Here is a 14,243-nt window from a genome sequence, read left to right as displayed (position 1 = left end):
TTTTTCCATTTAGAAGGCCCCCTTCTCAATAGTGACCTAACTAGCTAAAGGCAGCTTTAAATAGAAAAATTCAGGATCCATATTTCTGAATCCAAATTGATTTCTCCATATAATGCTATTCCTGTTCCTTTATCAGAAAGTCACGAGGAATAAATAACATAAATGCACTTTGACACTGTGAACAAGCCACGCACACAAAGGAGATGCTTCGAGTATTGCAAACTACTCAGGGAGCTGCTCTATGCAGCCTCATCGAAGGACACGGGGGCCAGAAATGATTTTCCTCTGTGTTACCAGCTCCACTTTGATGACTGTAAGAGTGAAGCTCTTTGATTCAAAGTGTTATGTAAACATAGGAAATGAGATGACATCATCGCTGAAGAAAACAACGACAACAAAATCCCATCGAGATTGGCAGCTTAAGTGGGTTGATAGTGGGACTTCCCTGGCGGTCCAGTGGTTAAGACTCCACGCTTCCACTGCAGGGGGCAAGGGTTCAATCCCTGGTAGGGGAACTAAAATCCCTCATGCCGCACAGCAGGGCCAAAAATAAGTAAATAAGATAAAGTGCGTAGCTGGTGATACTGTGATATTAAACCATAGCTCTACTCCACTCTCTGTATGACTTTCCAAACCACCTTCCTTGGCTTTTTTTTTTTTTTTAAGTCCTTTCCGTCTCTAGGTGAACAGAGTACTTTTAAGCCCACAAAGTAAAACTCCTCACACCACTGGTATAAATTGGCACAAATTACCAACTTTCAAAATAAACATAACCTTTAACCTGATTCATTTCCCAAGGACTTATCCTACAGTCATAGCACCCACAGAGCTGCAGGGTATTCACTGCAGGATACGTATGGAAACAAGGAACTGGAAGTAACCTAAATGCCCATCAACAGGGGTCTGGATTAATAGGTGAATCATATACCTCCCACCGTGGAAGACCACACAGCCCTCTAGAAGGACGGGGTCGATCCATGTGTTAAAACGAAACTGGCTAAGATAGCATTTTAACTAAAAGAAGAAAGATGTTCTGCAGTGTATAGCAGCGGCCCCCAACCTTTTTGGCACCAGGGACCGGTTTCGTTGAAGACGATTTTTCCAGGGACCGGTGCTGGGGGGGGCGGGGGGTAGGGGATGGTTCGGGTGGTAACGCGAGCAATGGGAAGCGGGGATGACGCTTCGCTCGCTCGCCCGCTGCTCACCTCCTGCTGTGCGCCCGGTTCCTAACAGGCCACGGACCGGTACCAGTCCACAGCCCGGGGGTTGGAGACAGTGGGCTATGATATTTACGAAAGACAAAAGGACTGAGAAAAATATGTTATTTTCTCCTGCCTCTTAAAGATGATTATATAAGACACCTGCATAATACAGACATGCAGTTATGTGCATGAACGATGGCTAGAAGAGCACAATGGTTGACTCTGGGTAAGGGAACCGGGGTGGGGAGAAGGCTGACTTCTTACTCTTTATCCTTTAGTGTTATTACTTGTCATTTTCACCTTAGGTCTGCATTTCTCAGTCCATTTAAAAAAATGTCGATGCATGTCCAGTGGCCCCTTTTGAGGACATACCCTCTGGAGTCGAAGACTCCTTCCTGCGGCTGGACGGCGGGGCGAGCAGGCTCAGGGCGCTGGGCTGGTGCTCGGGCGACCGCACGATGGCGGACATGGCGATCTGCTGCCTGGCGGTGGCCGGCGTGGACGGGTGCGGGTGGTCTGCGGCTTTCCGGTGGGCTGCTGGGGAGAGACGGGTCCAACGCCTTTCGGTTAGCAGGGTCCCCGAGAGGCCCCAACCGAGTGGACCGCCCCGGGGGCTGGCTATCAAAGGCCCGAGACCAAAAGGACACACAGGGTGCCCGATCGGCAATGCCGAGGATGCCGTGAATCGTACAGACGTGGGATGTCTGGGCTGTCACCACGAGGCTGAACTAGTCTCGGCCAATCTCCTTGAGATCGGTCCTCTGCCTCGTCCACCGCACTTGGCTTCGAGGGCACCCGTACCTTCCTCCCGGGCGGAGCGGAGCTCGATGCGGGTCTTCTGCAGGGCTTCCTCGAGCTCCGCGCAGCGAGCTTTCTCCTTCTCCAGAGCCACCTTCAGCTCATTGTACTGCAGAGGAACCTGTGTGGGCAAAGCAGGGTCCTCTTTCCGTCGACTAAATAAACCCTAGCAATGGAAACAGAGATATCTCCTAACTCCTGGAAATTGGCACTGGGAACTAGTGAAAGGAACTCTGCCTCGGGAGGAGCGGACCACGGGAGCCGGGCACATACTCACTGCAAGCGGGTTTAGTAAAAATGGCATGTGAAGGGGGAGGGGGGACCGAGCCACAGCCCCTCCCAGCCGGCTGGAAAAAAAATAGGGGCGTGGAAGTTTTCACCGAGAGGGTCAGAGATGCTTGAATTGCCACCACCTCTTCCTTTAGCATTCCCAAGAAGGAGAGCCATTTCCTGAGCCTTTACCCTCAAAAAGTGGAAGTGGAGGATGGAAAGGAGACATGGTTCAGAAATCACACTCTCGCCTTGAATTTGTCTCATGATGCTTAGTTACAAGACACAGAGATGAGTATTTTTTTTTTTAAAGGAAGCAAAAAAAATTAAAAAATGGAATACTAAAACAATGTCACCACAAGGGGCTTATGCAAAAAACATGCAAATGGAACATGTATTGTACATGAGAAAGAAAAGTATAACGTAGGGCAATGGGAGTGAAAACTAACAAAAAAAATACACGGAAGCACCCTGACTACATCAAGTGACAAACTCAGATAACAGTCCACTGATGAAGTGAAGTAGGTTCCGTATCATCAGCACCAACAGGCACGGCCACACAGCGCACACGGAAACCCTCCTCCACAGCCACCGCTGCTGCTCTGGTGCCTTCCCGTAAAGAGAACAAAGGGACCAAGAGAGCGGCCGCCTCCTTCAGCCCACTCCCCGGTATCCTGTCATCGGAGGCCTTCCCTGTTCCACCGCCAGTGCTACTCTGGCATCTGGGTGCCTTGGGAAGGAGCTTCAAGCTCCTTAGAGACCTTCTGGAACTGAGAACACATGACCAAACCTTCAGTGGTTCAGGGAAGCATGCTTTGGGCTTATTAAAAATCTTCCCATGTGTGCCTATATATCACCCTGTCCATCTGTTTCTTTTGGTCATTGTTTTCAATTTATACATTACAATTTTAAAGAGATGGAGCCGCACCCCGTGGAAGGGACAGCTATCCAGTCAGACACTTTGGGCAGGCCACGTCAGCTCTCTGGGTCCCAGCCTCTTCTTGAGCCAATCAGAAGGACTGAGCAGATGATGGCTGGTTTTTCTGGAGTCCCGTACACGTGACCTGAGAATCCTTCTACGGCCCCATACAGAGGACATATTAAAACCTCTGGAATCCTATCCCCATGACCTAAGAACCCCTCTCTGTCTAGAGTCCCATACAAGTGACCTGTAATCTCTCCAGAGTCCTGTACATTTGAGCAGGGAACCCCTCTGGAGTCCAGGACGCTGACCTGAGTATAAACCTTCCTCTCTGCTACTTTCCCCACCCCAGCTGCCTGGGAAGAAACTATCACTGCCTTCACAGAGGAAGGCATGACAACTTTAAAGGCCATGAACACAAAATGGCGTATTACAGACTCGAGAGTGATAGCTTCTCTTGAAGAGCTATTCTGATGATCCCAAAGCCTCTTTTTCAACCCCAAACAAAACAAGATGCATTTTGTTTTCTCTGATGTTCCTAGGATTGTCTATCCCAGTGGTCTTTACAGAATCACCACGATTGAGCAAAACTGTCAGCTCCCCGCTTTTCAAACCCTCTGACCCACCTTTTTCTTTTTAGCAGGTTGGTCCATTTTGGCTTGCAGAAAATCGATGAGTTTGGTTTGTTGAGAAATAGTGCCTTCCATTTTCACCTTTTCATGAGAATAGAGAACCTAAAATTTGTGAAAACGAAAAGCACCTCAGACACCAAAAGAAGTATACTTTTAAACTCGGTACTTTAAGAAAATAAAAAATAAAGTTGTTACAATATTAACATACGAAAAATTCAACCCAAGCCGCACTGGGCCAATCTTTATTTACTTAGTTCTGATCTTACTGCCCACCATCCCCCCAAAAAAGATGGACTGAAGTACGCACAGAAATGTGAAAAAGCAAAAAATAGCAAATGGCAAGTAGGAGAATCTAGAGGGTGGTCATGATAGAAATTTCCCAGCTTCTCTGAACGTCAGAAAATTTTCATAATAAAATACTGGGAAAAACACACAACATGAAGATACTGCCCATTTGACCAGACAGATGGCTTTTGGCCATCATGCTTTGCTCCTGCAGACACTTTAAGTTCCCTTTGCCAGTTCTCACCTGAATGTTCTCTAGCTGATATTCCAGATCACTCCTTTCTGTCTTCAGCAGATCAGCCCGATCTAGAGCTTCTTGTAGCCCTTGAGTCAGACGGAAAATATGACTCTTTTGCATGTCCATCTGCTGCTGTAACTTGGCTTGCTGGTGGGAAGAGAGGCAGGAGAGGCTTCATACCACACACAAAGCAACGTGCTCCCTCACTGTCCCTATTACAAACTAATTTCAGACATGGCACCAAAAGCTCGGCTCATTCCGGAATGACCAACTGTCTGCTATTCCAAAATGATGCACGTGCCGTTAAAAAGAGCTTGCACAGAACTCTCTCATGGCCAGCCACTCACAAGGTGCCCACCGCAACAGGAAGTCCAGACTGGTGGGTCTGCCTTCCCAATCAGAGTTGCAGTTAAGGGTATTTTGGTACTTCATAGTACGGGCCATCTGAGTTGACATCTAAGGCAGTATGACTTAATGCCATGACAGCCACGTTCTGATTTGTCCTTATTTTTTTTTCTTTAAGATCTCAATTGCTGTTAAGAGAACTCACTTTGTGATTCTCCGTGTGGAATATACAAAGGAGAGTCAGGGCTTCCCTGGTGGCACGGTGGATAAGAATCCGCCTGCCAATGCAGGGGACATGGGTTCGATCCCTGGTCTGGGAACATCCCACATGCCGCGGAGCAACAAAGGCCGTGCGCCACAACTACTGAGCCCATGTGCCTAGAGCCCGTGCTCCGCAACAAGAGAAGCCACCACAATGAGAAGCCCGCGCATGGCAACACAGTAGCCCCCGCCCACCACAACTAGAGAAAGCCCACGCACAGCAATGAAGACCCAACGCAGCCAAAAATAAAAACAAATAAATAAATAAATTGATTAAAAAAAAAGGCAAAGGGTCATAGCACCTCTAACTCAAACAGCACCTCGTCAGGGTGTGGGACCAACAAGCACACCAATAGCCACAGTCGCAGGAGATATTTCTACCATGTGGGGAGGAAGGAAGATCCCAGGTTCAGTACAAGTGTCGGTAAAACCCAAGGAAAACAAAATTCTATTTAGGACACTGGAAATCGCTTTGTGCTGGAAATCTCTCTCCAATTTTTTTTACAATGGAAGTCAACCAGAAAACAGAGCAGGCTATAAAGATACTGGGTTTATGACTCTCTTTCCTAAAATGCTTCTGTTTCTAAAAAGCAGGAAAGAGCAGCTATCCTGACAAGATGCTGCTTGATTTCACCCAACTCCTTGGGTCCAATCTAACCACACCACCAGTGGCCCAAATAATCCCTTCCCTGGTGGCCTAGAGCCTCTGCGGCCTTAAGGACAAAGGGCTGGTAAAGAGCTATAACCATCAGCACGGGAGTTTCCCAGCAGGCGAGGGCAAACCTCGGTGGCCCACGCCCCAGCCGGCCAAAGGCTACTGATGACCTCGGAATCCGCTGAAACCTCGCTACCTTATTTCTCTTCCCTCCACCGATGCTTGTCTTTCCATTTCTACTCCTCACCTGCCCTTCCTCTTGAGAGGCAGCTGATTCCCTGAGGCATCATGGTGTCATGGAAAAGAACCTGGGCTTTAGAATGTTCCAGACCCTGGTTCAAATCCTGACTTTAACTCTTATTAGTCCTGTGACCAGGGGCAGCTCACTGCCTCTCAGACCCTCAGTCTCTTCATCTGTAAGTGGGGGTAATAACTCCCTTCACTGGCTGACACACCAAGCACAGTGCCCAGCATACAGCACATGCTCGATGAATCTTAGCACTGCCTCCTTCGTCTGTCTTTCTTCCCTCCATCCCGTTCAGGTGCGCCCCCCTCACCTTTCCATCTTCCTTTCCTGCCCAAACCTACTCCGACAGCCTCTCCCCATCAGTCCTCCATAAAGCAGGATACTAACTTATGATCACCTGCCCTGTGTGCGTGACCTGGAATTTCTGAATCAAACCACAGAACTCCCTAAAATACAGGGAAAGAAAGAGAGAAAACAGCTAAGATAACCTCCTCCAGGGAGCTATCTGTCCCCTGTAGCACAAATGATTACTTCTTGCAAATTATCCACTTTAGTTTCTCTCCACTATTTTAGGACAACACTAATTACTAGGCAGGAAGCAGAGAAACAACTGCTAGGGACAAGAATCTGTTTGGTGACAGCCAGGCCCAAAATATTTCTCTAGAATCAACACATCAACTGTCCATTAGCTTTCCAGGAAATAGGCTACTTATTTACTACAATAGAAAACAAGAGTGACATCTGTGCTCAATGAAATGTTTTACAAAACCATTAACCTGCTTCCCAGAGAGAGGTAAATGGAGGCTGTTCCCAGTCAGTGTTAGAATGAAAAGAGGGCTCTAGCCACGTGCTTAGATCTGTCCCCCAATTTTACGAGGGTGACAGGAAACTGGGAGGAAGCACAAAGGAACTAGATGACAGAACCAGGGCATGAAACAACTCTGGTGGCTGGGAAGATGGGTCAAAACCAACAAGAGAAGGTTTAATAGGATGGTATTTTTTTAAAACATCAACTGAATAAAGAAAGATGTTTAAAAAAAAAAAAAAACTTGTAGAAGGGCTGGTGGTGATTTAACAGATCGATGGGTGTCAGCAGTGTGCTAAAGCCACACAAAGAGCTTGCGTCACTGGCAGAGATGTTCAGAGCCCAGAATGGAAGTGGAGATAACCCACTATTCTGTGCTGTTCAAACCACAGGGCCTTCTAGAAACTCTCTTCGGAAAGATAAATCTATCAGAAAAGAACATCCCAAACATGGAAGGATTTCAAGTGTTCCATTTAGAAAAGAGAAGGGAATATGGAGTGGGAAAGCTACAGAGATATCGAATCAGCTGTCACAGAGATGATAAAATAAAAAGTAGTAGCTCTCTCACAGAAGTGTCACAAGGACTATAGGAGTTAATTCATGGAAAGTACTCAGAAAGGCACCTGGCACATAGTACATGCTAATTAAACATTAGTTATTTTGATTACTAGTCAAGTGATTTGATCATTAATCAGTATTAACCTCCTACTTTGGTTGGAAATATGAGACTACACCCTGTTTTCAAATGTTTCGACGTAATAGAACCAATGGTTGGAAGTTACAGGCTTTAGTTTACAATAAGAAAGGACTTTTCAAGAGTTACAGGTGCCAGAAAAATGAGCTGGGATGTCTAAAGTCACTCTAAATTTTGATACTGAGGCCAAGGTTCACCGAGGCCCACCTATGAGGAGGGTTGGGGAAGGGACTCTCTACCTTGGAGGGGGATTAACTCGACAGGATTAGCAAGTGGACTCTGAGCTCTGGCATCACGTCCAAGAGACTAATCGTGCCTGTAAAGGGCAGTGTCAGAAAAGCTTCTGAGGCCATTTCTGGCCCGAGAGAAAAGATCTGGGAGAAAGATCCGTCAGTGCCCAGGACAAGAATAATAAAGGGAACAGCGGTGCAAGTGCTGGGAATTTGCACTAAATGACACACAAAAATTCTTTCCAACTCTGAGGCACTGATTCTGACCCCATTTACAGGAACCTGCACCTGATGGAGGGGAGAGCCAGGCTGAGCCCCCGGTCTCCTGCTTACAGAGGGCCCACCACAAGCCAGCATGCCAGCTGCGTTCCGGACAATAAAGATTGTTCTTAGTCCCCTAATGGTTTCGGCTGTCAGTGAGATCTGCCTCCCATTCAATGGCAGCCAGACAGACATCTGCTCAAAAAGCCCTCTGTGAGGTGCAGAATGGAGAACTGGAAACGTTCCCAGGTAGTTTTAGAAGTGAGAACAAGGGAACTGAATCAGGATTCCAGCCTGCTCTTCCTAGCCCTGCCATTGACTCACCATGTAACCTCGGACCAAAGCACTGAGCTGTTGGGGCCTCCTTCCTTGAAAGGAAAAGAGGACAGGCGAGAACACTGACTATTTCTGTTCCTCCTGTTTCCAACAGGTGCCTCAAGTGGGGGTGTTACCTATTCATTCCAGATAAAAGACCATCATTCTCTATCTGACCACCGGGGTGATTTGTCAATTTCTATTGTAATGTTCTTAGTGTCACCTTTGGTGAATTTCCCACCCACGTGTGTGTGTGTGTGTGTGTGTGTGTGTGTGTGTGTGTGTGTGTGTGTGTGTGTGTGTGTGTGTGTGTGTGTGTGTGTGTAATTGATTTTATTTAAAAACTTTCTGTTGTGGTAACATATACATAAAATTTACCACTTTAATCATTTTTAATTGCACAGTTCTGTGGCAGTAAGTACATTCACATGGTTGTACATCACCGTCAACCATCTCCAGAACTTTCCAAAACTCCCACCCATATTTTTTAAAGCCTCATTCTATAAAACATTTTACATTCACCTGCAAAATTTTCACCACACTTTTCGAACTTAATAGTATAGTCATAATATTTCTACCAGCAGAGCCCCTCAGGGGCTACAGGTAGCACACAATAAAACCTCAATTCACCAGAATAGATAATCTGGCTAATTCAACCGTCAGGCTCACTATGGCTTAAACAGAACACTCTTGGAGTCCAACTTCTCGTGAAATATCTTTATAAAGTGCATTTGTCCTGATAGGTCAATTCTAATGAACAAAGCCAAATTATCAGTGATTCAACCAAACCAGGGCTTTGGCTGGGAGTGGGAAGTTGTCATCAGTTTAAACAGAGATTTTCAGAATTCTGTTAAAAGGTACAGGAAATAATATAAGGAATGGATTGGTTTAGGAGACCAATTTGAGCTTTTCGTTTTGTGTCTCAAAAGCAGGGCATCATTTTTTTAAACTGAATTAACTGGGTGTTCAAAAGCCTTCATGAGATTTGGCACTCAGTGTAATCTGATCAGGTCTCTGCCCCGTGCACAAAGCTAATTACATGGTTGTCCTATCAGCCTGCAAACGTCATGTACTTTGGACATAAACTCTAAAGAAGAATTTAACTCAATATCCATGTGCCTGCATATTTAATAAACTTCCACTTGGCACAGACTCGCTGTGTACTAGACACGCCATTAAGCACCATTTGGGAGGACACAATGACAAAGAGGACCCCGGCCTTCGTGCCACATTCTTTTAACGTGTTAAACACCTTTAAGAAAGTATCTGGGACTTCTCTGGTGGCGCAGTGGTTAAGAATCTGCCTGCCAAGGCAGGGGACACGGGTTCCAGCCCTGGTCTGGCAAGATCCCACATGCCGCGGAGCAACTAAGCCCATGCACCACAACTACTGAGCCTGTGCTCTAGAGCCCACGAGCCACAACTACTGAAGCCAGCGCACGTAGAGCCCATGCTCCGCTACAAGAGAAGCCACCGCAACGAGAAGCCTGCACACCACAACGAAGAGTAGCCCCCGCTCGCCGCAACTAGAGAAAGCCCGCGCGCAGCAACGAAGACCCAACGCAGCCATAAATGAATGAATAAATAAATAAATAATAAAATAAAAAGATATAATGAAATAAAATTTTAAAAAAAAAGAAAGAAAAAAAAAAGGAAGTATCCGATGACCACCTTACTCTTCCTTGAAAATTCCACTTTGAAATCTGAACGCCTTAATTTGGATCTGCCCACCTGAAGACAACAGATATTCACTTGAGAGTCCACCTGGCTCTATTTGCCCGGCGTTTTACACTCACCTCTTCCAGAAGCCTTTGTTTGAGCTCTCGTTCCGTCTCCAGCTTCTGTTGTAAACTTCGGGCATTCATTTCAAGCATGGCGTGTTTCTTCTCCAGGTCATTGAGCTGGACATTTGGAAAAAATTGGCCGTGACACCACATTTAGTAATGTCAGACGCTAACAACTTCTGCAAATATCCACAAACCTTCTCAGGTAAAGAATAATCAAGTTCTAAAGGTCAGAACATAAATACTGGTTTTTTAAAAGTATATCACAAATGTCCATGTCATAGATAAGCCTTATGTGCGTTATTCTATGAGGAGAGAATATTATTTCTAAGGGATGGGTCATATGTAGGAGGATGACTTCTCAAGAATTTATTTATCTGACATGTTTTGGCTGAATTAAATAATCACATTCTGAATGCTTACTACTCGCATAGGATAATATCAGGAGCTTTGGATGAAAGGATAGACAAGCTCTCTCAAGGATCTTACATCAGGTCACAAAGGCAGAGGGTGGCGCCATAACTAGACACGTATACAAATAGTGACTGCTTTGTCAGGTGAAGATTTTGATAAGAGGTACGGAGAAGAGAAATTCATCCTGAAAGACTAGTCGTCAAGAGAAGATGGGGTCAGAATGTCTAGAGTCTTAAAGGATGGGTAGGACTTTGCTATAGAATACTTTAAGAACAGTCAGGTAAAAAAAAATATCCTTCAAGCTAAACACAAAAGGGTTCATTTATCTCTAAATAATATATTTACTTTCCTCATGGTCAAATAATATATTTACTTTCCTTATGGTTAAAAAAAATAGTAAGCCAATACCAGGAGGGTTCCTGAGTAACAAGCTCTAGCCTTGAATCTGATCATATTATTTCTATGAAATTCTGGTAAGAAAATAATCACGGATGTCCATAAAGATTTATGTTCATCACAGTGTTATTTATGATGGCAAAAACAAAAAAAATGGAAGAAACTCAAATTTTCAACACAAGTGGAATCATTAAAATAGGTGCCTCGGGCTTCCCTGGTGGCGCAGTGGTTGAGAGTCCGCCTGCCAATGCAGGGGACACGGGTTCGTGCCCTGGTCCGGGAAGATCCCACATGCCACGGAGCGGCTGGGCCCGTGAGCCATGACCGTGCCTGCGCGTCCGGAGCCTGTGCTCCACAGCGGGAGAGGCCACAACAGTGAGAGGCCTGCGTACCGTCAAAAAAATAAAAAATAAAAACTAGGTGCCTCTGTGTAATTGATGTTTCTAGAACTACATGTTCAGAAAAGATTCACTAATTCAGGAAAAGACCCTAGTTATGTGATGTTTACAAAAATATGTAAAGCTGTTTATATAGTAAGAACCTAAATTTATAAATAAATATTTATATGTATATACAAATTCACCAAGATAACAGTGATGACAGCTTACCAGTCATTTTTTTCTTGACTTTTCTGTGGTTTCTATATCTTCCACAATGACCCCAAATAATCACTTTTATAATCATGAAATTACAAACTTACACAAAATTCAGAGGTTAGATTTCTACTTTATATTATGTGTGTGTGTGCATGTGTGTGTGTGCAAAAGGGTGTGTATGTATGAGGCTATGCGTATACATGAAATTCCTCGGACCTTTTGTTATCTATAATATTGAAGCACCTATTCGAAATCTCTTTTAAGATTAGATAAAAATCTCCAAACACTGGTATGTCACTTTGTAAATACAGAATACAGAGTGCTAGGTGGACAGAACACGTGTATTTCCAACGTGAAATACTGAGAACCTGCACCATCCTCAGATCCTACCGTGTCCCTGGACTTAGAACCCAGAGAGGCTGAGGCTTCCTGTCATTGCAGCAATGGGATGAGCATGAGTCCTCAACACTCCCCGCTCCCCAAGGATGTTCGACATTAGACCCATGAAGGCGTCTAGAAACCAAATGCCAGAAAGCAAGAGTGTTGTGCACCCAGATCAAAATCTCGACCTCAGGGGCCCTGAAAGGCAGATGTGAGGAAGTCACTGACCGACTCTGACACCCTAATACCTGCCCCCCTCACCCACGCTACTGGCAACAGAGGGCGGCCCACGGGGAAGCATAATCGCACGACTCTGTTTATGAAACATGCTGACCATTGATCGCATGTGACTGTGTGTCAAGCATACCTGCTAAAAGGAGGTGCACACGTGTATCTAAAGGGCAGGAGGGACAGGGGCTGACCTTGTCGGAGAGACTCTCGGCCTTCAGCTTCTGTTCCTTGAGAGCCTGCTGCAGGGCCAGAATCTCAGCCTTGTGCTCCTTCACTGCCAGCTCGACCACCTGGCGCGACTCGGTGATCCGCTGATCGGCCCTCGCCCTGCGGGGAAACATGGGCACGTTCAGAAGCCCCACCATCGCCGCCCTGCAGGAAGGGAGCGGGTCCAGCTCGGGCCCTGCTAAGCAACCAAACAGACTGTGGGCTGGCGAGATGCCCAACCCAACACCTTGTTCTGAATTATGTCTTGTTTTCTGACCACGTTCAGAGTGAAGATGTGACCCACTTTAGGCCCTGGGTAAAAATACTCTTCACAGGTAAAGTTCCTGTGAATATATATGCACTTGGAAAGGCTGAAGGCGATAAGGCATCTTTCCAAATGCAACTGGGTTGGAGAAGACGTCACAAGACTGTCACACCCTCCTACAGGAGCAGGAAGGGAATGAGGGCCTGCTGAAGGAACACAGGGTGCAGAGGGCCACGCAAAGCCCCATGTGAGCAAACACTTCCTCTCCTTAAAGTATATGCAAGAGGTGAAGTGTTCTGGGTGCTCCTCAAGAAACTGAAACTTGAACCTGACAGATGTATCAATATCTGTAAATAAGGTGAAAGAATAGAAAAACTGGAAGCAAACTAGAAAAATCACCGCCCCTCCCCCCTTTAGGTCTTATGCTTTGCTGCTTCCACACCTGGGCTTGTACAGGCTCCTCCACTGGCAGCTCTCCTTCCCCACCCGACAAATCCAAATCTTACTCAGACTTCAAGGGTAAACTCAAAGACCACGTCCACCATAGAACCTTTCCCAGTTTCCCTCTCAGAAGCAACCTCTCCTTGTTGTCCCCTAAGCATAAAGGTATTTCTCGCCTGGCACAGCCCACTCTCTATTTTAGGCGTAGTTCACCTCCTCCAGTAGACTCTTAGCCTCTTGAAGACAACAATTAAGAATTATATTTTACTCATCTCAGGTCCCACATAATACCAAAATAGAGGGAGGAAAGAAACGGGGGTGGGTAGCCAAGATCTTTCACAATTGCCCCTGAAAGTGTACATGAAACGTCTTCCCAAGCACAGTCCATGATTACACCTTCCACGTGTGATTGTGAATTTCTTGATGCTATGGTCAGATTCCGTCCCCAAAACTGTCTCTGAAGGATTCTAGAAACAGCTGGCATAAGAGCTGGACTTGCAGGTGGGAGGGAGGGGGTCTGTGTGAGGGCAGCCAGAACGTATGGTGAGGACGGGGGAGCCCAAGAGTTTGGAGGGAAACAGCAACAGAAGGTCTTAAACCAGCAGCCCCCTTACATCAGCAAGTACCCTGAATGGGAAGATGTCTACAAGGGGAAGATTTTTACCAGTTTCTCTTGAAACTTAAAGGTCCTCTTTGCTTCCAGTCTTTTCTAGTTTGATTTAGCACAGATTATACATCCAAGACAGTGATGGGTCTACTTTATGATCAAGCAAATGTGGGAAATACTAAAATGAATCTGATAGAGTCCTAATAAATGATAAATATTTCCAGGTATAGTTTATCTTGTTTACAGAGTTCAGAGTGGACTTCCCTGGTGATGCAGTGGTTGGGAATCTGCCTGCCAATGCAGGGGACACGGGTTGAAGCCCTGGTCCGGGAAGATCCCACATGTCACGGAGCAACTAAGCCCGTGCGCCACAACTACTGAGCCTGCGCTCTAGAGCCCAAGAGCCACGACTACTGAAGCCCGCGCGCCCTAGAGCCTGTGCGCCACAACTACTGAGCCCATGCACTGCAACTACTGAAGCCCACGCACCTAGAGCCCGTGCTCCACAACAAGAGAAGCCACCGCAATGAGAAGCCCGTGCACCGCAACTAAGAGTAGCCCCCACTCGCTGCAACTAGAGAAAGCCCGCGCGCAGCAATGAAGATGCAACGCAGCCAAAAAAAAGGAGTTGAGAGTAATGCAGGACGGCAAGTTTCAGAGGAAGGTGATATTAGCGAGGTTATGGGGGGAGGGATAGGATTCAGCTGGGCAGACATGAAGCCATGGGGCGAATACCAGCCCGTAGGTGTCTCTGCACAAAC

The 14,243-nt window shown here is 46.2% G+C and overlaps 1 protein-coding gene across 1 annotated transcript in view; it reads right to left on the bottom strand.

Annotated features, from left to right (window-relative positions):
- The window catches only part of CIT (citron rho-interacting serine/threonine kinase), a 180,501-nt gene that overhangs the window by 28,492 nt on the left and 137,766 nt on the right, over window positions 1-14,243 (bottom strand). Inside the window, exons 27-32 of the mRNA XM_089894498.1 lie at window positions 12,154-12,289; window positions 9,957-10,061; window positions 4,354-4,494; window positions 3,819-3,926; window positions 2,004-2,121; window positions 1,575-1,739 (exon numbers count right to left, since the gene is read on the bottom strand). Coding sequence (XP_089750624.1) covers window positions 1,575-1,739; window positions 2,004-2,121; window positions 3,819-3,926; window positions 4,354-4,494; window positions 9,957-10,061; window positions 12,154-12,289 — 773 coding nt within the window. The remainder of the gene's footprint in view (window positions 1-1,574; window positions 1,740-2,003; window positions 2,122-3,818; window positions 3,927-4,353; window positions 4,495-9,956; window positions 10,062-12,153; window positions 12,290-14,243) is intronic.

Source organism: Delphinapterus leucas, chromosome 14, assembly GCF_059928025.1.
Source record: "Delphinapterus leucas isolate spDelLeu-1000000601 "Yukka" chromosome 14, BTC_Dleu_Yukka2, whole genome shotgun sequence".
Lineage (NCBI taxonomy): Eukaryota > Metazoa > Chordata > Mammalia > Artiodactyla > Monodontidae > Delphinapterus > Delphinapterus leucas.
This window is presented reverse-complemented; position numbering and strand designations above follow the sequence as displayed.